The sequence below is a fragment of the Schistocerca cancellata genome, chromosome 1 (assembly GCF_023864275.1).
Source record: "Schistocerca cancellata isolate TAMUIC-IGC-003103 chromosome 1, iqSchCanc2.1, whole genome shotgun sequence".
NCBI classification, from domain to species: domain Eukaryota; kingdom Metazoa; phylum Arthropoda; class Insecta; order Orthoptera; family Acrididae; genus Schistocerca; species Schistocerca cancellata.
The window spans coordinates 363,021,816-363,037,364 of NC_064626.1; the positions used below are offsets into that span (position 1 = coordinate 363,021,816).

The 15,549-nt window shown below is 39.6% G+C and overlaps 1 protein-coding gene across 1 annotated transcript in view; it reads left to right on the forward strand.

Moving 5' to 3' along the window:
• The first annotated feature begins 3,857 nt into the window (after positions 1-3,857).
• LOC126174543 (cathepsin B) overlaps positions 3,858-15,549 on the forward strand; it is a 39,542-nt gene continuing 27,850 nt past the window's right edge. Inside the window, exon 1 of the mRNA XM_049921044.1 lies at positions 3,858-4,160. Within this exon, the coding sequence (XP_049777001.1) occupies positions 4,041-4,160 (120 nt within the window). The 5' untranslated portion in view covers positions 3,858-4,040. The remainder of the gene's footprint in view (positions 4,161-15,549) is intronic.

The following is a 15,549-nucleotide window of genomic DNA, read 5'->3' on the forward strand; positions in this document are numbered from 1 at the left end:
ATTTGAGACAAAGTTATGGAGATGTATCTTGCAATAATACATGCACTAAAGAATGATTGGGTAGGTAATGTATGCACAGAGATAAATATCTATATATACGAGGGTCAGTCAAAAAGTAATGCCTCCTATTTTTTTTTCTACGTTTAATTGTCAGGAAATTTAAATGCAATTACATAGGTTGAAAACCACAACATTGAGGATCATTTTGTCATTTTTCAATGTAATCTCCGCCCATCTCTACAGTTTTGGTCCATCTTTGAACAAGGGCATGTATCCCAGCACGGTAAAAATCACAGCTCTGCTTCCTAAGCCATTGACGCACGGATGTTTTGACGGCCTCCTCATCTTCAAAATGAATCCCACGATGAGCTTCTTTTAGTGGCCCGAACAGATGGAAGTCTGATGGTGCCAGGTCAGGGCTGTATGGGGGATGAGGCAAAACTTCCCATCCAATTTTGACAATCTCGTCAGAGGTGTGACGACTGGTGTGTGGTCTTGCATTGTCATGCAAAAGAAGAACATCTGCCATTGATTTTGTTGGGCGAACTCGCTGAAGACGTGCTTTAAGTTTGTTGAGGGGTGTGACGTATTGAACAGAATTTATTGTGCATCCCTGCTCCAAAAAATCAACCAGAATCACACCCTCTGTATCCCAGAAAACTGTTGCCATAACTTTCCCTGCCGATCGCACAGTTTTGAATTTTTTCTTCCTCGGCGAGCTTGTGTGACGCCACTCCATTGACTGCCTCTTTGATTCGGGTTCAAAAAAATGCACCCATGTTTCGTCCCCGGTCACAATTTTTTTCAGAAACTCATCTCCCTCCAAACGGAAGCGCTGCAAGTGTTGGGAGGCTATTGTTTTCCTTGCCTCTTTATTCTGATCGGTTAACATTCTTGGAACCCACCGTGCACAAACTTTTGAGTACCCCAATTGTTTAATAATCGTGATCACACGGCCTTTATTAAGAGAAATAATGCGACACACTTCATCTGCAGTCACCCGACGGTCACCACGAATGATGTCATCAACTTGCTGAATGTTGTGTGGAGTCACTGCACTCACCGGCCTGCCGCTCCGCTTTTCGTCAGTCAACGGTGTTTGCCCTTCAGCTTCCTTACAACGACGAACCCATCGTCTAACAGTGCTGACATCCACTGTCACAACACCATACACCTTCTTCAGTCTTTCATGAATGCGTATGGGCGTTTCACCTTCTGCATTCAAGAATTCAATCACACAACGCTGTCTCAAACGAACATCGATGTCGGCCATCTTACAAACTTCTGCTGTGCTGCCACCTGTTGACACAGAAAGTTACTACTGCAGTGGATTGCAGAAGAAGGTTTGAGGAATGGCGCCAAATTCAAATTTTTCACTTAACTTAATTTCTTTAAGTAGAAAAAAAATGGGAGGCATTACTTTTTGACCGACCCTCGTACTTTATTCATAACTTGGTGTTAATTAACAATTATAGAAAGAATTGTTGATATTCCAACATGGACTTTCCATTGTTTGATTTTGCATTAATTAATATTTTAACATCATTTTCCTTTATAACTGTTCCTTTTTCTGAGAAACAAATCATACGATTCTTCATTCTTAACTCTTCTGTTTTTGAACACGTCTGCACTAACATCCCAAAACATCAGCAATGATTTATAAACTTTGGTGCTCTCTAATAAAATGCTCTTTCAAACTCATTTTCCACACAACAACAACAAAGTTAACTTCCTTCTTATGTGTAGGATGTGAGACATTGTAAGGATATTATCAATACTGCCCACAGATGGCATAATATTTCCATGCAGCACAACATATTTCCAAAGTTTTTGATGTTCTTAATATTATTGCACAACATCTAAATATCACTCCTACACAGTCAATATTATTGTGCTTCTGGAAGATATTTTCAATATTGTGTCTGTCTAGAGGCCACTTAACATTCAAGTGGGTTGCACTCTAATCTCAAAGACTAAATAGTCGACAGTAAAAATAGCACCTCTGGCGGAGGGCACATGAACACTTTGACAGTCACAATAAAAACTTACGCACAACATACATGCAGCAGATAGCAATCTTGATCTCTACAAAGCTATTCTCTGCAGATTGTATTCCATTTGGTTCCTCAGTTCTAGTTTTTCTTTGACAAATACATTGGTATCATCCACAACCTTTATAGTAGTCTGTGAAGAGTTGGAAGGTTTAAAGTTATTTATGAACTTCAAGACTGGAATTTATCTTTATACCCTTTCTTTTTTGGTGATTGGTTTCTGCAATGTGTTCTCAGTTTTCTACGTATGATTTCACCCAGTAGTAACCCCTTTATAGCTAATCATTTAAAATTTGATAGTATTAAGCACGAATTTATCAAGAGGAATTTACAAACCTTGGCTGTGAGCAGCCATTGATTAAAATCAAAGAAGCAAGTTGAAAACTTGTTTTTGACTGGTATTTGAACCCAGGTCTCCTGCTTACTAGGCGGATGCTCTGACCACTGGGCCATCCAGACATACTGATCATTGTAACCTCATGGACCAGCTTAGTACACTTCCCATCAGACCCAAATCTTTAACTTATCCACACACTACAAATGTAGTGCCCCTTGCCCACTTTCCTCATTACTCGCAGCATTTCAGTGATTCACAAAATTCCTTCATTGTTGCAAGATTTAGCCCAATTATGTTCTGTTTCTCTCATTTTAATTCTGTTGTACTTAAAGTCACATTTCAAGACACTATCCATTCCATTTAGCTGATCTTCCAAGCCCTTTGCTCTCTCTAACAGAATTACAATGTCATTCTCCCTCAGCTTTAAATCCTTTACCAAATTTTGCTTTGGTTCCCTTTACTGCTTGCTCAGTTTACAGCTATGTAACACGGGGCACAGGCTACAACCCTCTCCCACTCCCTTCTAAACTGCCCATACTGCCTCCCTTTCATGTACTTACAATAGCAATCTGGTTTCTGTGCAGCTGTAGACACCCCTTTGCTCCCTGTATGTCAGTACTGTGTTCGTACCTATAGCTAAATTAAAGAAACCTCTGGTGACAAGGGAGGTACCAAAATACGTATGAAAATCTAGAAGCTAGATGGCAAAGTTGTAGTAAGTAGAGGAAGCCGAAACATGGAAGTAATAGTAAGGTCTGTAGAAATGCTAAACAACGAAAACAAACTTGAGACTATCTTTTGGAAAGGGAAGAGGGTGTAGATGAAAATGAGATGGTAGTTACAGTTTCGGGAAAAGAAGTAAACCCGATCAGTGAAATGCGAAACAAGGCATCTCGAGTAAATGATATTCCCTCGGAGTTATTGAGATCGTTTGGAGAACATCAAACATCGAAGAATGTAATGTTAGCTTCAGAGAAGGCAAGTGCTAGCAGGTGTGGACATCACCAAACTCTCAGTCAATCCGTCGTAGTCACAAATATTAAAGCTTGTCACTGCTCTTAAATACCGTGATCTCTTGTTTTGAATTACCATCACATTATCATTATTTACAGAAGTATCGTGGCTAATTAAAAAGTTACAGTATTTAAGAAATTATAACTAGCTTTACAGTCGGCCGACTCATCCCCTTTAATCACGGTGGGATGAAATAGTATGGAGAAACGTGAAGCGTCGTTTTTATACGGTAACCTTAATCTATCTCAATAGCTGAAAACCTCCAGTCGTTCAAGTCAGGTATTCCCCTACAATTACACCACCGACATTTCCTGGATCAGTTACGTAACCCACTCATTACAAGGTGATGTGATCATGCTGTTTGACGGATTATTTGTATTTGCCTACTTGATGTGTGCTTCTCTACGTTATGTTCCGACTGTCTATTGCTTAGGTTTTGTAAAGTAAGACAGAACTGCCTTTCTTTGGACAGGCCTACTTGTAGTGATTGGCTTATCTGAGTTTGTGAGTTATCTATGTTGATTCATTCGCGCGGCACGAGGGTCTGACGGGTCATCTGACTTCCCTAGTATCCTGTCGATCTGGTGGCTAGCGCTTTGTCAGTTGTGGAAGAGAAGTGCGTAGAACAACTTTGCGAAATGGGGCGCATATTACTTCTTCTACTTTCGGTGTATTCCGTTTACTGTCAACCAACTGATTATGATATTCTGTCAGATGACTTCATAAACTACATTAATTCGCTAAATTCGACATGGAAGGTAAGAAATTTAAGTTAAGTAAATATACAGTTTGGATCCGCAGACCCTTGCATCAGATTTTAATTAAATCGTCGTGATATAAACTGACAAACAAACTGATAATCTCTTTATTATAGTAAAAGTGCAAGGAGTAATGAGATTTGGTAAATTAATTTATGATTATCCCAAGTGCTAATAATTGTCGTGCATTGAGAATCCTTTGTTTTGTGTTCTCTGTTTACGATTACGACTACATTGAAAATTGAACTAATTACGTTATGGTAGACCTACTAACACATTGTAAAGTTCCATACAGATTAATACTTGAAAGATGGCCAGAATGAAGAGGAAGCAAATGTTAAAATTGCAATTGGACCTTTCTTTAATATACGTTCTGTTCAGAAACAATTGTAAACAGTGGTATTCTTGTAGTTACTTTTCTCTCGTCCTTGTCTACAGATAACTTCTTATTGTTAAATTTATGGTTGTTAAGCTTGAATAATAAATTTGTACATTGAAAAAATTGTTAATTACCAGAGCTACAATTAGGTGGCTAAATAGGACCAACTCAACAGTAAAAGATGTAAACCACAAAAGCAGCGAAACGGTAAACGATGTAACCACAAACCTTCCAAAATCAAATCGTATAAGATAATAGGTTTTGTTGTTACACATTATTCAGTATTTATTACACAGTTGTCTATAAATTAATAACTGTATACGGTATAGCAATACAAGCAAGTTTAAAAAAAAAACTTTTCCATAAAGTTTAGCCCTAAGAACTACTTTGTGTTGCTAGATATATAAAGTTTTCACCATGTCACACAAAGAAACATCAAGAAGTGAAACATTCGTGTAAGCTGTACACTAGATTTGTGGCTTGAGTAACTGAACATCTTGCACAAGCATTGTCGAAACAATGTGCGCGTATACTCATGCTCAGTGACTGCTAGCAACAAAAATAATTTCCAAACTTTTTTTTAATTTTCAGATGTAATTACACACATTAGCAACATATTCTCAGAGTGTCTTAGACTCCCAGAAAAAGTTCACACAGATTATAAACAGGAATAAATGTTCTTCCAGTAGCTGCCACGCTCGCTTCAATATAGGGTCTATATCAAAGCTTAGTCACTTGGGCATTCAAAAATGAAAAACATTCATCATTCCAAAATTTTTAGTAACCTAAACTTATTAATTAAATTGCAGATCTATGTAGTAAAATTATCATAGATGTCCATGTCACTGAGCAAAAACTCCTGTGTTCAATCGCTTAAAAGTTTGAGCTGAAAGTTGTACAGAGCCCTCTAAATCGTGGGTTGCAATGTAAACAGGAATGTGAAGGTGCAATTAGTTTCACTTTTCAGTCGGACTATAGTGAATGGGACTGTGGTTTCCATTTGTGACATATATGATAGGACTGAGTGTAAGGAAACAGGCATTTACCATCTATGGGTAGGAAACATGTCTTTCATGCTTTTATGTGCTTGTTGAAGTGAAATTTGTCAGTAAAATAACACAGCATAAAAGGGCTTAGGGGAAAAGTTTATATAGAAATGTCATCTTGCATTCATCTGCCACTGCAGCTGCGGTTTCAGCACAACTGACTGTCCTGCAGAGGACGGGGGAGAGATTCCCAGTACTGCCATGGATTTTCCCTTTGTGGAAGGGCTGGAACAGAGCTCTCAGCCTGCTGATGCCAATTGAGGAGCTACTTGACCTAGTAGCAGAAGCAGCAGCGCCAGGTGCACTAACCCGCTAATGGCTGGCGGAGTGTTAAGCTGGTCACATAAACTCTGTACTGCATCTCGATGAGGCCATGGCTGAGGGGGGGGGGGGGGGGTGGCATGATTATTGTTCAGGCCCACTTGGACGGTGGCCAGAGTGGTGGTGCAACTTCCATGTAGGTTATGTCTCTCATCATTAAAGTGAAGAGGCAGTGGGTACACTAACCAATTTCATCTATAATTATTCCATTTCAGTAGGAGTGCTTCTCATTTATTCCAGTGACACGATTCATGGTAGAAAGACCCACGTTTCAGGATGTTGGAGTTCAATGTGATGAAGTTCGAATGTAATGAAATAAAATGTTTAGAACTGTAACTGAACACTTATTTACATTGATCACGTAAATGCATTGAAGTTGTGCAGAAGTCAGATTTTACATAACTCACTTTATTTGATGTTATTAAAATTGTGTATGTTTAATTAGTCAATTCTGCCAAGAATTTTGTTCATGGTGTCTGAGGTCTTACCTCCTAATAGGCTTCAGACTTCTAAACTCAATTTCTGGCCATCAAACTTCAATTTTTTGTGGCTTCCTTAAATTGCTTAAAGTAAATTCTGGGAATAAACCTTTTAAAAAGACATGACTATTTTCAAATCCTATCCTCCTTAATCCCAGCTAATATTCTGTCTTCATCGACGTCATTGTCAGTGTGAGATGTGATACAAATAGTTCTACTGATTGATTTGCAGAGGTTTATTTGAATCATGTCAGGAATGTTCCTTTAAATACATTGCAGCTTATTTCCGTCAGTATATTTATTCCACAAAGAAAATTCTCACTTTTTGGTGTTTACGTAATCAACTGAATCTTAAACATTTAATGTTCATGGGGAAGAAAAGTGAAACATGCTTTTCTTTTTATGTTTGTTTTCTTCTGTGAAGTTCACACTCGAGCAGACAGCAAGAAAGTATATGTAGTAATTGTATTAGTACATAGCACTTAGTTTCACTGATGAGGCTAAATGTTCACTGTAAGTTATGAAAGTATCATCAGATGATAATGCACTATACTTGTCTCAGGAAAGTACTAAGATCCAAACTTGAGTTCACTGATGTTGAGGAAATTCAATAACCATCTTACTTTCAGTAGCATTATTAACATCAAGGATCCTCAGTGATAGGAGTGTTCAGTGCACATAATGTAGATGATAAATACAATGCATTCATTTGTATCTTTAGTGTATTTTATGATCGCTTTATACCCATTATCAAAATTATTAACAAAATGAAATCTTGGTGGTGACAGGATTCTATTGTAGACTAAAAAAGGGTCCGTAGTATGATGTAGAACAGGTGGGACTTGTATCGAAGATTACTACACAATCAAATACAATCTGTTGTATCCCATAGGTTCTAACAAATATTGCTGTACAGTTTCAGACCATGAGCAATGCCAATAGAGTATATAACTATCAGAATGTGTATTGATACTATGAAAAGGAAAGTTGCCACTCACCATGTAGTGGAGATACTGAGTCACAGATAGGCACAACAAAAAGATTGTCACTAATAAAGCTTTAGGCCAGTAAAGCCTGCCTCTCTCTCTCTCTCTCTCTCTCTCTCTCTCTCTCTCTCTCTCTCTCTCACACACACACACACACACACACACACACACACACACACACACACACTACTGCAGTCTCAGGTAACTGAAACCACACTGCAAGCAGGAAGAGCACTAGTGCCAGGTTAAGGACGAGGCTGAGGGGGGAAGGATAGTATGGTAGGGGTGACGGATAGTGAAGTGAAGTGCTGCAGATTAGATGGAGGGGAGAGGGGGGTAGTGGAAAAGGAGCGAAGTAAAAAGGCTGGGTGTGATGATGGAATGAGCGCTGCTTAGTGCTGGAATGGGAACAGGGAAGGGACTGGATGGGTGAGGACAGTGACTAACAAGGGTCAGGAGGGTTAAGGGAATATAGGATGTACTGCAGTGAAAGTTCCCACCTGCACAATTCAGAAAAGCTGGTGTTGGTGGGAAGGATCCTTACGGCACAGGGTGTGAAGCAGTCATTGAAATGAAGGATGCTGTGTTGGGCAGCATGCTCAGCACGGAGTGGTTCCCTTGTTTCTTGACTACAGTTTGTTGGTGGCCATTCATGCAGACAGACAAATTGTTGGTTGTCATGCCCACTTAAAATGCAGCACGGTAGTTGCAGCTTAGGATGTATGGGACAGGTGTTGTGTTTAGGTCTATTACAGGGGTATGAGCTATGAGGTAAGGGGTTGGTAGCAGGGGTTGTGTAAGGATGGACGAGTATACTGTGTAGGTTCAGTGGATGGTGGAATACCACTTTTCGAGGGATTATAGGATAGTGGGTAAGACATTTCTCATTTTAGGGCCCAACGACAGGTAGTCGAAACCCTGGTGGAGAATGTAATTCAGTTGCTCTGCTCCAGTGGTACTGAGTTATGAGTGGAATGCTCCTCTGTGGCCAGATGGTGAGAGTTTGGGAGATGGTGGGAGACTGGAAAGATAAGGCACGGGAGAGTTGTTTTTGTACAAGCTTGGGTGGATAATTACAGTCTGTGAAGGCATCAGTGGGACCCTTGGTATATTTCAAGAGGGACTGCTTGTCACTGCAGATGCGATGACCATGGGTGGCTAGGCTGTATGGAAGGGACTTCTTGGTATGGAACGGATGGCACCTGTCGAAGTGGAGGTATTGCTGGTGGTTAGTAGGTTTGATATGGACAGAGGTACTGATGTAGCCATCTTTGAGGTGGAGGTCAACATCTAGGAAGGTGGCTTGTTGGTTTGAGTGGGACAGGTAAAGCAAATGGGGGAGAAGTTGTTGAGGTTCTGGAAGAATGTGGATAGGGTGTCCTCATCCTCGATCCAGATCGCAAAGATGTCATCAGTGAATCCGAACCAGGTGAGGGGTTTAGGATTGTGCGTTTTTAGGAAGGATTCCTCTAGATGGCCCATGAATAGGTTAGCATAGGACGGCGCCATGCAGATGCCAATAGCTGTATCCTGGATTTGTTTGAAGGTAATACTTTCAGAGGAGAAGTAATTGTGGGTGAGGATGTAGTTGGTCATGGCAACCAGAAAGGAGGTTGGTTTGGAACCCATCAGGAATTGGGAAAGGTAGTGTCCAATAATGGTAATGCCGTGGGTTTTAGGAATGTTAGTGTAAAGGCAGGTGGCATCAATAATGATGAGCAGAGCATCGTGTGGTAAAGGGACAGAAACTGTGGAGAGTTGGTGGGGGGGAAATGGTTGGTGTCTTTTTTATAGGAGGGTAGATTCCGCTTAATAGGTTGAAGGCGTCATGTATGAAAGGGGAGATTCTCTGGGGGGGGGGGGGGGGTGGCAAAGTAACAGGCCAGAATGGGGCGTCCTGGGTGGTTAGATTCATGGACTTTAGGAAGCATGTAGAAGGTAGGAATGCGAGGAGTGGTAGGGGTGAGTAGAGAGAGATGGACTTCGTAGAGAGGTTCTGGGATGGGCCTAAGGATTTGAGTAGTGACTGGAGGTGCTGCTGGATTTCTGGAATGGAGTCACTGTGGCAAGGTTTGTAGGTGGAAGTATCCGACATCTGGTGAAGTCCTTCTGCCAGTACGGTTCAAAACAACAGTGGTGGAGCCTTTGTACGCAGGTAGGAGTATAAGGTCAGGATCAGTTTTTAGATGGTAGACTGCGGTTCTTTCTGCAGATGTAAGGTTCGTTTGCATGTTGAGGGATTTGGGGAATGATGGTGAGGTAGGTTTTCAGGTTAAGAAATTCTGGGAAGTTAACGGGGTGTTTTGGGGGCAGTGGGGGTGGATCACGGTTGGATGAGGGAATGAACTGAGTAAGGTGGGTTTCAATATTGGTCCTTGGTTAAGTCTGATTGGTAGGGTTGCTGGTGAAAGTGTTTCCACTGCATGATTGAATTTGGGTGTGGGGCAGAAGGTGAGGCCTTTCGAAAGGACTGTTATTTCTGTGGGGCTAAGGCTTCTGGAGGAAAAGTCTGGGTATGTTCTGGGTTCTGTCTGGTGGTGGGAGGGAGTTTTGGTGGGTGGTGTAAGTATAGTAGGTCTGTGAGATAGGGTTTGTCAGTTATGAGGGGACATGGGGGAGGTTTGAAGGTTGTTGGTGAACTGAGGGACAGTGGTATCCCATGGCGGAAGTAGGAAGTGAGCAGGATGGAGAGCTTTTTGAGGTGGCATTGAGCATGTTGCTCAAATTCCTGCAGGGCAACCAATGTGTATTATAGATTCTAGGAATTTGTGATTACACAGCAGGAGAATTTTGCGGATGGAGAGAAGGTACTGCAAGGAGGTTTGGGCTTGGTTAATATGGTTTTGCAGGACTGTGTTGGTGAGGGTAAAGGGTTGGCAGAATCCGAACAGGTGCAGGTCATTGTGAAAGATGTCTCAAAAGATGGTAAGCATTATATGGGCTTACAGATCTTATTCTTTGAGTAACACAGTTTAGAAAACTCACAATTATTTTAAGGTTTCCCCTGGTATTCACCAATCAGTTCCCTTAACTGATCCTGTAAGAACTCTGTATCCTAGACTATGTGAAGATATTATGAATCTGTTTATTGACAACTGATTAACTGATCACTATTTTGCATATATCAATGGTTTCAGACATCTTCACAGCCCCATATAAATAATCTAATGCAAAACTTTTTACTACAGTATTTACGATGACTTCATTACATATTATCTCAAACAATGGACAGTCCAGGATGGAATGTAACAATATTATGAAAATGGAAGTTGGTACTCAGCCACAGATGGGTAATTTGATGGTAAGGTCATTTTGGGGGATTCCACGAGCCAAGCAACAATGCAGGAATAGTATGTGGGACTGGGACCTGGCTAGGGATGAGGAAACTTTTCTGGGAGCGAGGATCCATGGTGGTTGAAAAAATGCGAAAAATTATGTAAATAACTTGGCATTATGTCCGAAAAATTTTGCAAAAATACACCCAAATAGTGTGAAAATTCATGACATGGATGCAAAAGGGCAAAACAAAATGAAATCTGAGGGATTTGACAGTAGTGAAAGGTGAAAACTCTGCAAAATTGGCATGAAGTCACAAGGATCAAAGTAAAGAATATATATATTACTATGGGTAGCATGGGTCTGAGGGTGGATTAGGGGGTGGTGAGGGGTTTGTTGGCTGAGATACAAGATCATTTGGCACTGGAAAGTTGTGGGAAATAGCACGGGAAATATGGGAGAGTGATGCATCTCTGCCTCTATGAATGGCCACCTACAAACTGTGACCAAGAAACAAGTGGACCACCCTGTTGCTGAGCACGCTGTCAAACACGACATCCTTCTTTTCAATGACTGCTTTTTACACCCTGTGCCATATGGATCCTTCCCATAAACACTGGCTTCTCTGAATTGCTCAGGTGGGAACTTTCCCTACAGTACATCCTATGTTCCCATAACCCTCCTGGCCTCAATCTATGTTAGTTGCTGTCCTCACCTGTCCAGTCTTTTCCCTGTTTCCATTCCAGCACTACACAGCTGTCATTCCACCACCGGATCAAGTCTTTTTACTTTTCTCCTTTCCGCTACTCCCTCCCCCCTCTCCATCTCCTCACCTCTCGCCTGCTCACCGTCTAACCTGCAGCACTTCACTGTCTGTCACCCCTACCATACTACCCCTCCCTGCCCCAGCCTCCTCCTTACCCCAACCCTGTTGCCACTCCCATCATGCACTGGTGGTGCTGCTCACATTGTGGTTCCAGTTGTGTGAGACTGCAGTCGTGTGTGTGTGTGTGTGTGTGTGTGTGTGTGTGTGTGTGTGTGTCATCCATTGTTGATGGCCTTACTGGCTGAAAGCTTTATTTGTGACAATCTTTTTATTGTGCCTATCTGTGACTCAGCATCTCTGGTATATGGCGAGTAGCAACTTCCCTTTTCATAATATTGTTACATTCCATCCTGGATTGTCCATTGTTTGAGAGAATATGTATTGAAGTCATCGTAAATACTGTAGTAAAAAGTTTTGCATCAGATTATTTATATGGAACTGTGAAGATGTGTGAAACCGTAGATATCTGCGAAATAGTGATCAGTTAATCAGTTGTCAATAAACAGATTCATAATATCTTCACATAGTCTAGGATACAGAGTTCTTACAGAATCAGTTAAGGGAACTGATTGGTGAATACCAGGGGAAACCTTGAAATAATTGTGAGCTTTCTAAACAGTGTTACTCAAAGAATAAGATCTGTAAGCCCATATAATGCTTACAATCTTTTGAGACATCTTTTGGGAACATTTTCATGTATGAACCACAGCTTTAGCTCTCGCACTTATTTCTTTGCAAGTGAAATAAACCATGCTAATTATTTATGTACATCATAGGTACACATTACTCAAAATACAAAGTAGAAGGTTTATTTTTTCCTAAGTTCTTTGCACTATTATCTTTAAAGCAACCTATTGAAAAGGTGGTACTGTCATAAATTGTGCTACAAAAAATTTTAAGTATGATTATCAAAAATTGTGGAAATGAATACAGGGGTTTTCTTCAAAAAACCATTTTATTTTCAAATTTAAGCCACAAGAACAGTCTAATTTTTAGTTAAGCATGCTTTAAGAAAGTATACAAGATTTCAGCTCTAAGTTCAAAAGTTTTTAGCCAAAGTGTCCCTGAACATGATTAATTAAACTTCTGGGAAATTCAAGTTAAAGTTAAAACTTGCTATTTCCTATTAAACTTGCATGGCACTAATCCATCACAGATCCATCTTCATCTTGTTTCGTGTGGTGTTCTTCCTCCCTTCTCTTTTTCACACTTCATTTTATTCTTGCTTCTTTAGAACAGCATCTAGCACACTTATTTTCAGAGTATTTAGTTCTACTAGAGCAGCTTTCAGTATATGTTCTTATGTACAGTTGTTTAAATTTTCATTTGGATTTTGAGTCCTATCTTTAATCTTGTCACTAAGATCCCTATATGTAGGTTTTATAACTTCCATTATAGTAAATGGCAAAGAATGTTTATGGTTGTAGGTCTCACGTTGAGTAACAGTCCTCTGGTAGCCACTCCATGACTCACAGCAGGTGGGCAGTGCGCATGGCAATGGTCGTCATCCTTAGAGGATTTATGAAAGAAGGTAGCCCATACTGCCTTTTTTCATTCCATCAAGGTCATTATTATTGTTTCTGCAATTTTGGTTGACTGTGTTAAGGTATTTAAATTTGTAATCAACAGTTCCTTTTAACTATCTAAATACTCTTAACTGCAACCCAATGTTCAATTTTAGGGTCTTTGGAAAATTTTTTGACAGCATTAGTAGCTAAGCCAATATGTGGTTTGGAAGATCTCTCTACATCCAAATAAGGTAAGGCCTACTTCATTTTTATACATTTCATCTTCTGCTATGTCACACTGTTCCATAGGTGTGGCACATGGCTTACAATTATTCATGCCAAATTTGTCTACTATTCTCTTGGTGTACATTGATTAGTCAATTTAAAATTCTTCTCGGGTGCCATCTCTTATGATCTTGACTTCAAGATATTGTTTTGACTTCCCCAAATCATGCCTATCAAATTCACAGTGAAGTTGCTTCCTTAAAATACTCATTCAACTGTCACTTTTTGTGGTATACACCATGATCATCTGCTGACTTGACTCGTATTCATCCTTGTTAATGTTTTACTTAAGCACTGATCCCAACAGTATCCATCTGTGTAAGACCACACACTCTCCTTTCCAGACACCTAATTTCATTCTTTTCTCGAGGAGTTTTCTTGGCTTCCTCTGGCAGAATCAGAAAAATTTCTTCCTCCAATTCTCCATGGATATATATGGTCTTTACATCTGTGTGATGGATGAATAAATTTTCTTTTATAGCAAGGTAACATAAGATATTTTAAAGACTTATATTTTACTACAGGTGTGATTTTTTATTTATAGTCTGTGCCCTCTATCTGATAGCAACCTTTAAATACCAAACAAACTTTAAAATTTGATACTGCTTCCTCAAGGTTTTTAATACTAGAGACCCATCTCACTCGTAATGGTTTCTTTCCTTGTGATGCATTAACCCATTCATGAGTGTGAGAGACTGTAGTTACTGCATTCAGGGTGGCCAAGGTTACTTCAACAGTAGCAGTTCCATAATTGAATGTTTGAGCAGCCATATAAATCTCGAAATCTGGATATAACTTGGGTTTTATCGTATGTGATGAATATCCTAAATTTGTCCTCTCCTGCTGGAGATTTGTGGATCTTATCCACTTCATCTTCAATAAGAATCTGTTTGTTTCTGAACCACTTCTTCAGTTCTTTATTTTCTGAATTTACTTGTGCATTTTACATGTTCTTGGTCATCATGTTCAGAATTCTGAACATATTAAATATCTGGTAGTAATTAGCTTTTTGTTTTTAGGGTTAATGAATCTGTAACCTTTTGAATCTTCGTAGTATTCGATGAAAATATGGTTTTCAGATTTAGAGTCCCATTTCCTTCGAAGTTGTTTGGGAACTTGTCTTGTAGCATTACATCCAAAAGTTCTTATACGATGTAGATAAAGTTTCTTTCCAGTCCACACTTCATATCAGATAGGGTCTCTTGTTACAGTTTTAGTTGGAAACCTGTTGTCCAGGTATGCTACAATTAATACTGCCTCTGCTCAATAACATTTTGCTAATCGTGCCTCCTTTAACATGCTCCTTCATTATCCTACAATTGTTCTGTTAGCCTGTTCCGCTACTCCGTTTTGAGCTGAACTATAGTGACTTGTAGTTGGATGTCTAATTCAAAGTCACTCAGTTGGTGCCTAAACTGTTTTTGACATGTGCAGTTGTCTGATAAGAGAACATTTTTCTTCTTACCAATCTGTCTTTCAACCATGGTGCAAAAAATTGGCAAATATTTCGCTCACTTTGTCCTTGGCTCTAAGGATATAAATATGGGTATATCTTGATAAACCATCAATCAAGGTAAGGAAATAGATTCTTTTTCCTTAGCCCCTTAAAGGTCTGTGTGTGTCACTTGTAAAGGCCCAGTAGATCTATTTTTACTTGTTTAAAATGATAATCTCGCTTGTTTTCCTTGTATACAAATTTCACAAGATAAAGTAAAACTATTACAATACTTTACCCCTATTGCCATACCTTTTAACAAGGCCATACTTTTCTTGTTGAGACCCTAGCCTGTGATATCATAATTTTTTTTAGCAGAATACACTAGATAATTTTTCCCAGTGTAAACATCTATTGTATAAATCCTACACCATGTCTATAAAAAATTACCTTGTTGCTGTTGTTCACTATGTCACTCACTGAAAGCAAATTTGTAGCAACATTAATCACATAATTACATTCTGTGCTGTAATATGTTGTGATTCTCCTTTAACATTCAAATTAAAGTTCCTTTCTTGCAAGTTCACATTGTAATTGAGAGCCTTCCACTGTTGAAACACCATTGTGTGTTTTAGGAAGTACATCATATAAAACTGATTGCTCTTTGTTGCCCCAGAATCCAGAGACCAATCTGTACTTGTACTTTGTTTTATCATAAGAGTAATGTGCAGTAACTGCCTTATCTTTATTGGGTTGATTAATTGCCTTTCTGCACCTTTTGAAACCTACTTTTTTATGTGTGCTTGTTTCTTTCCATGCAGTATGATGTAAAGTGTCCCATTGTTTGG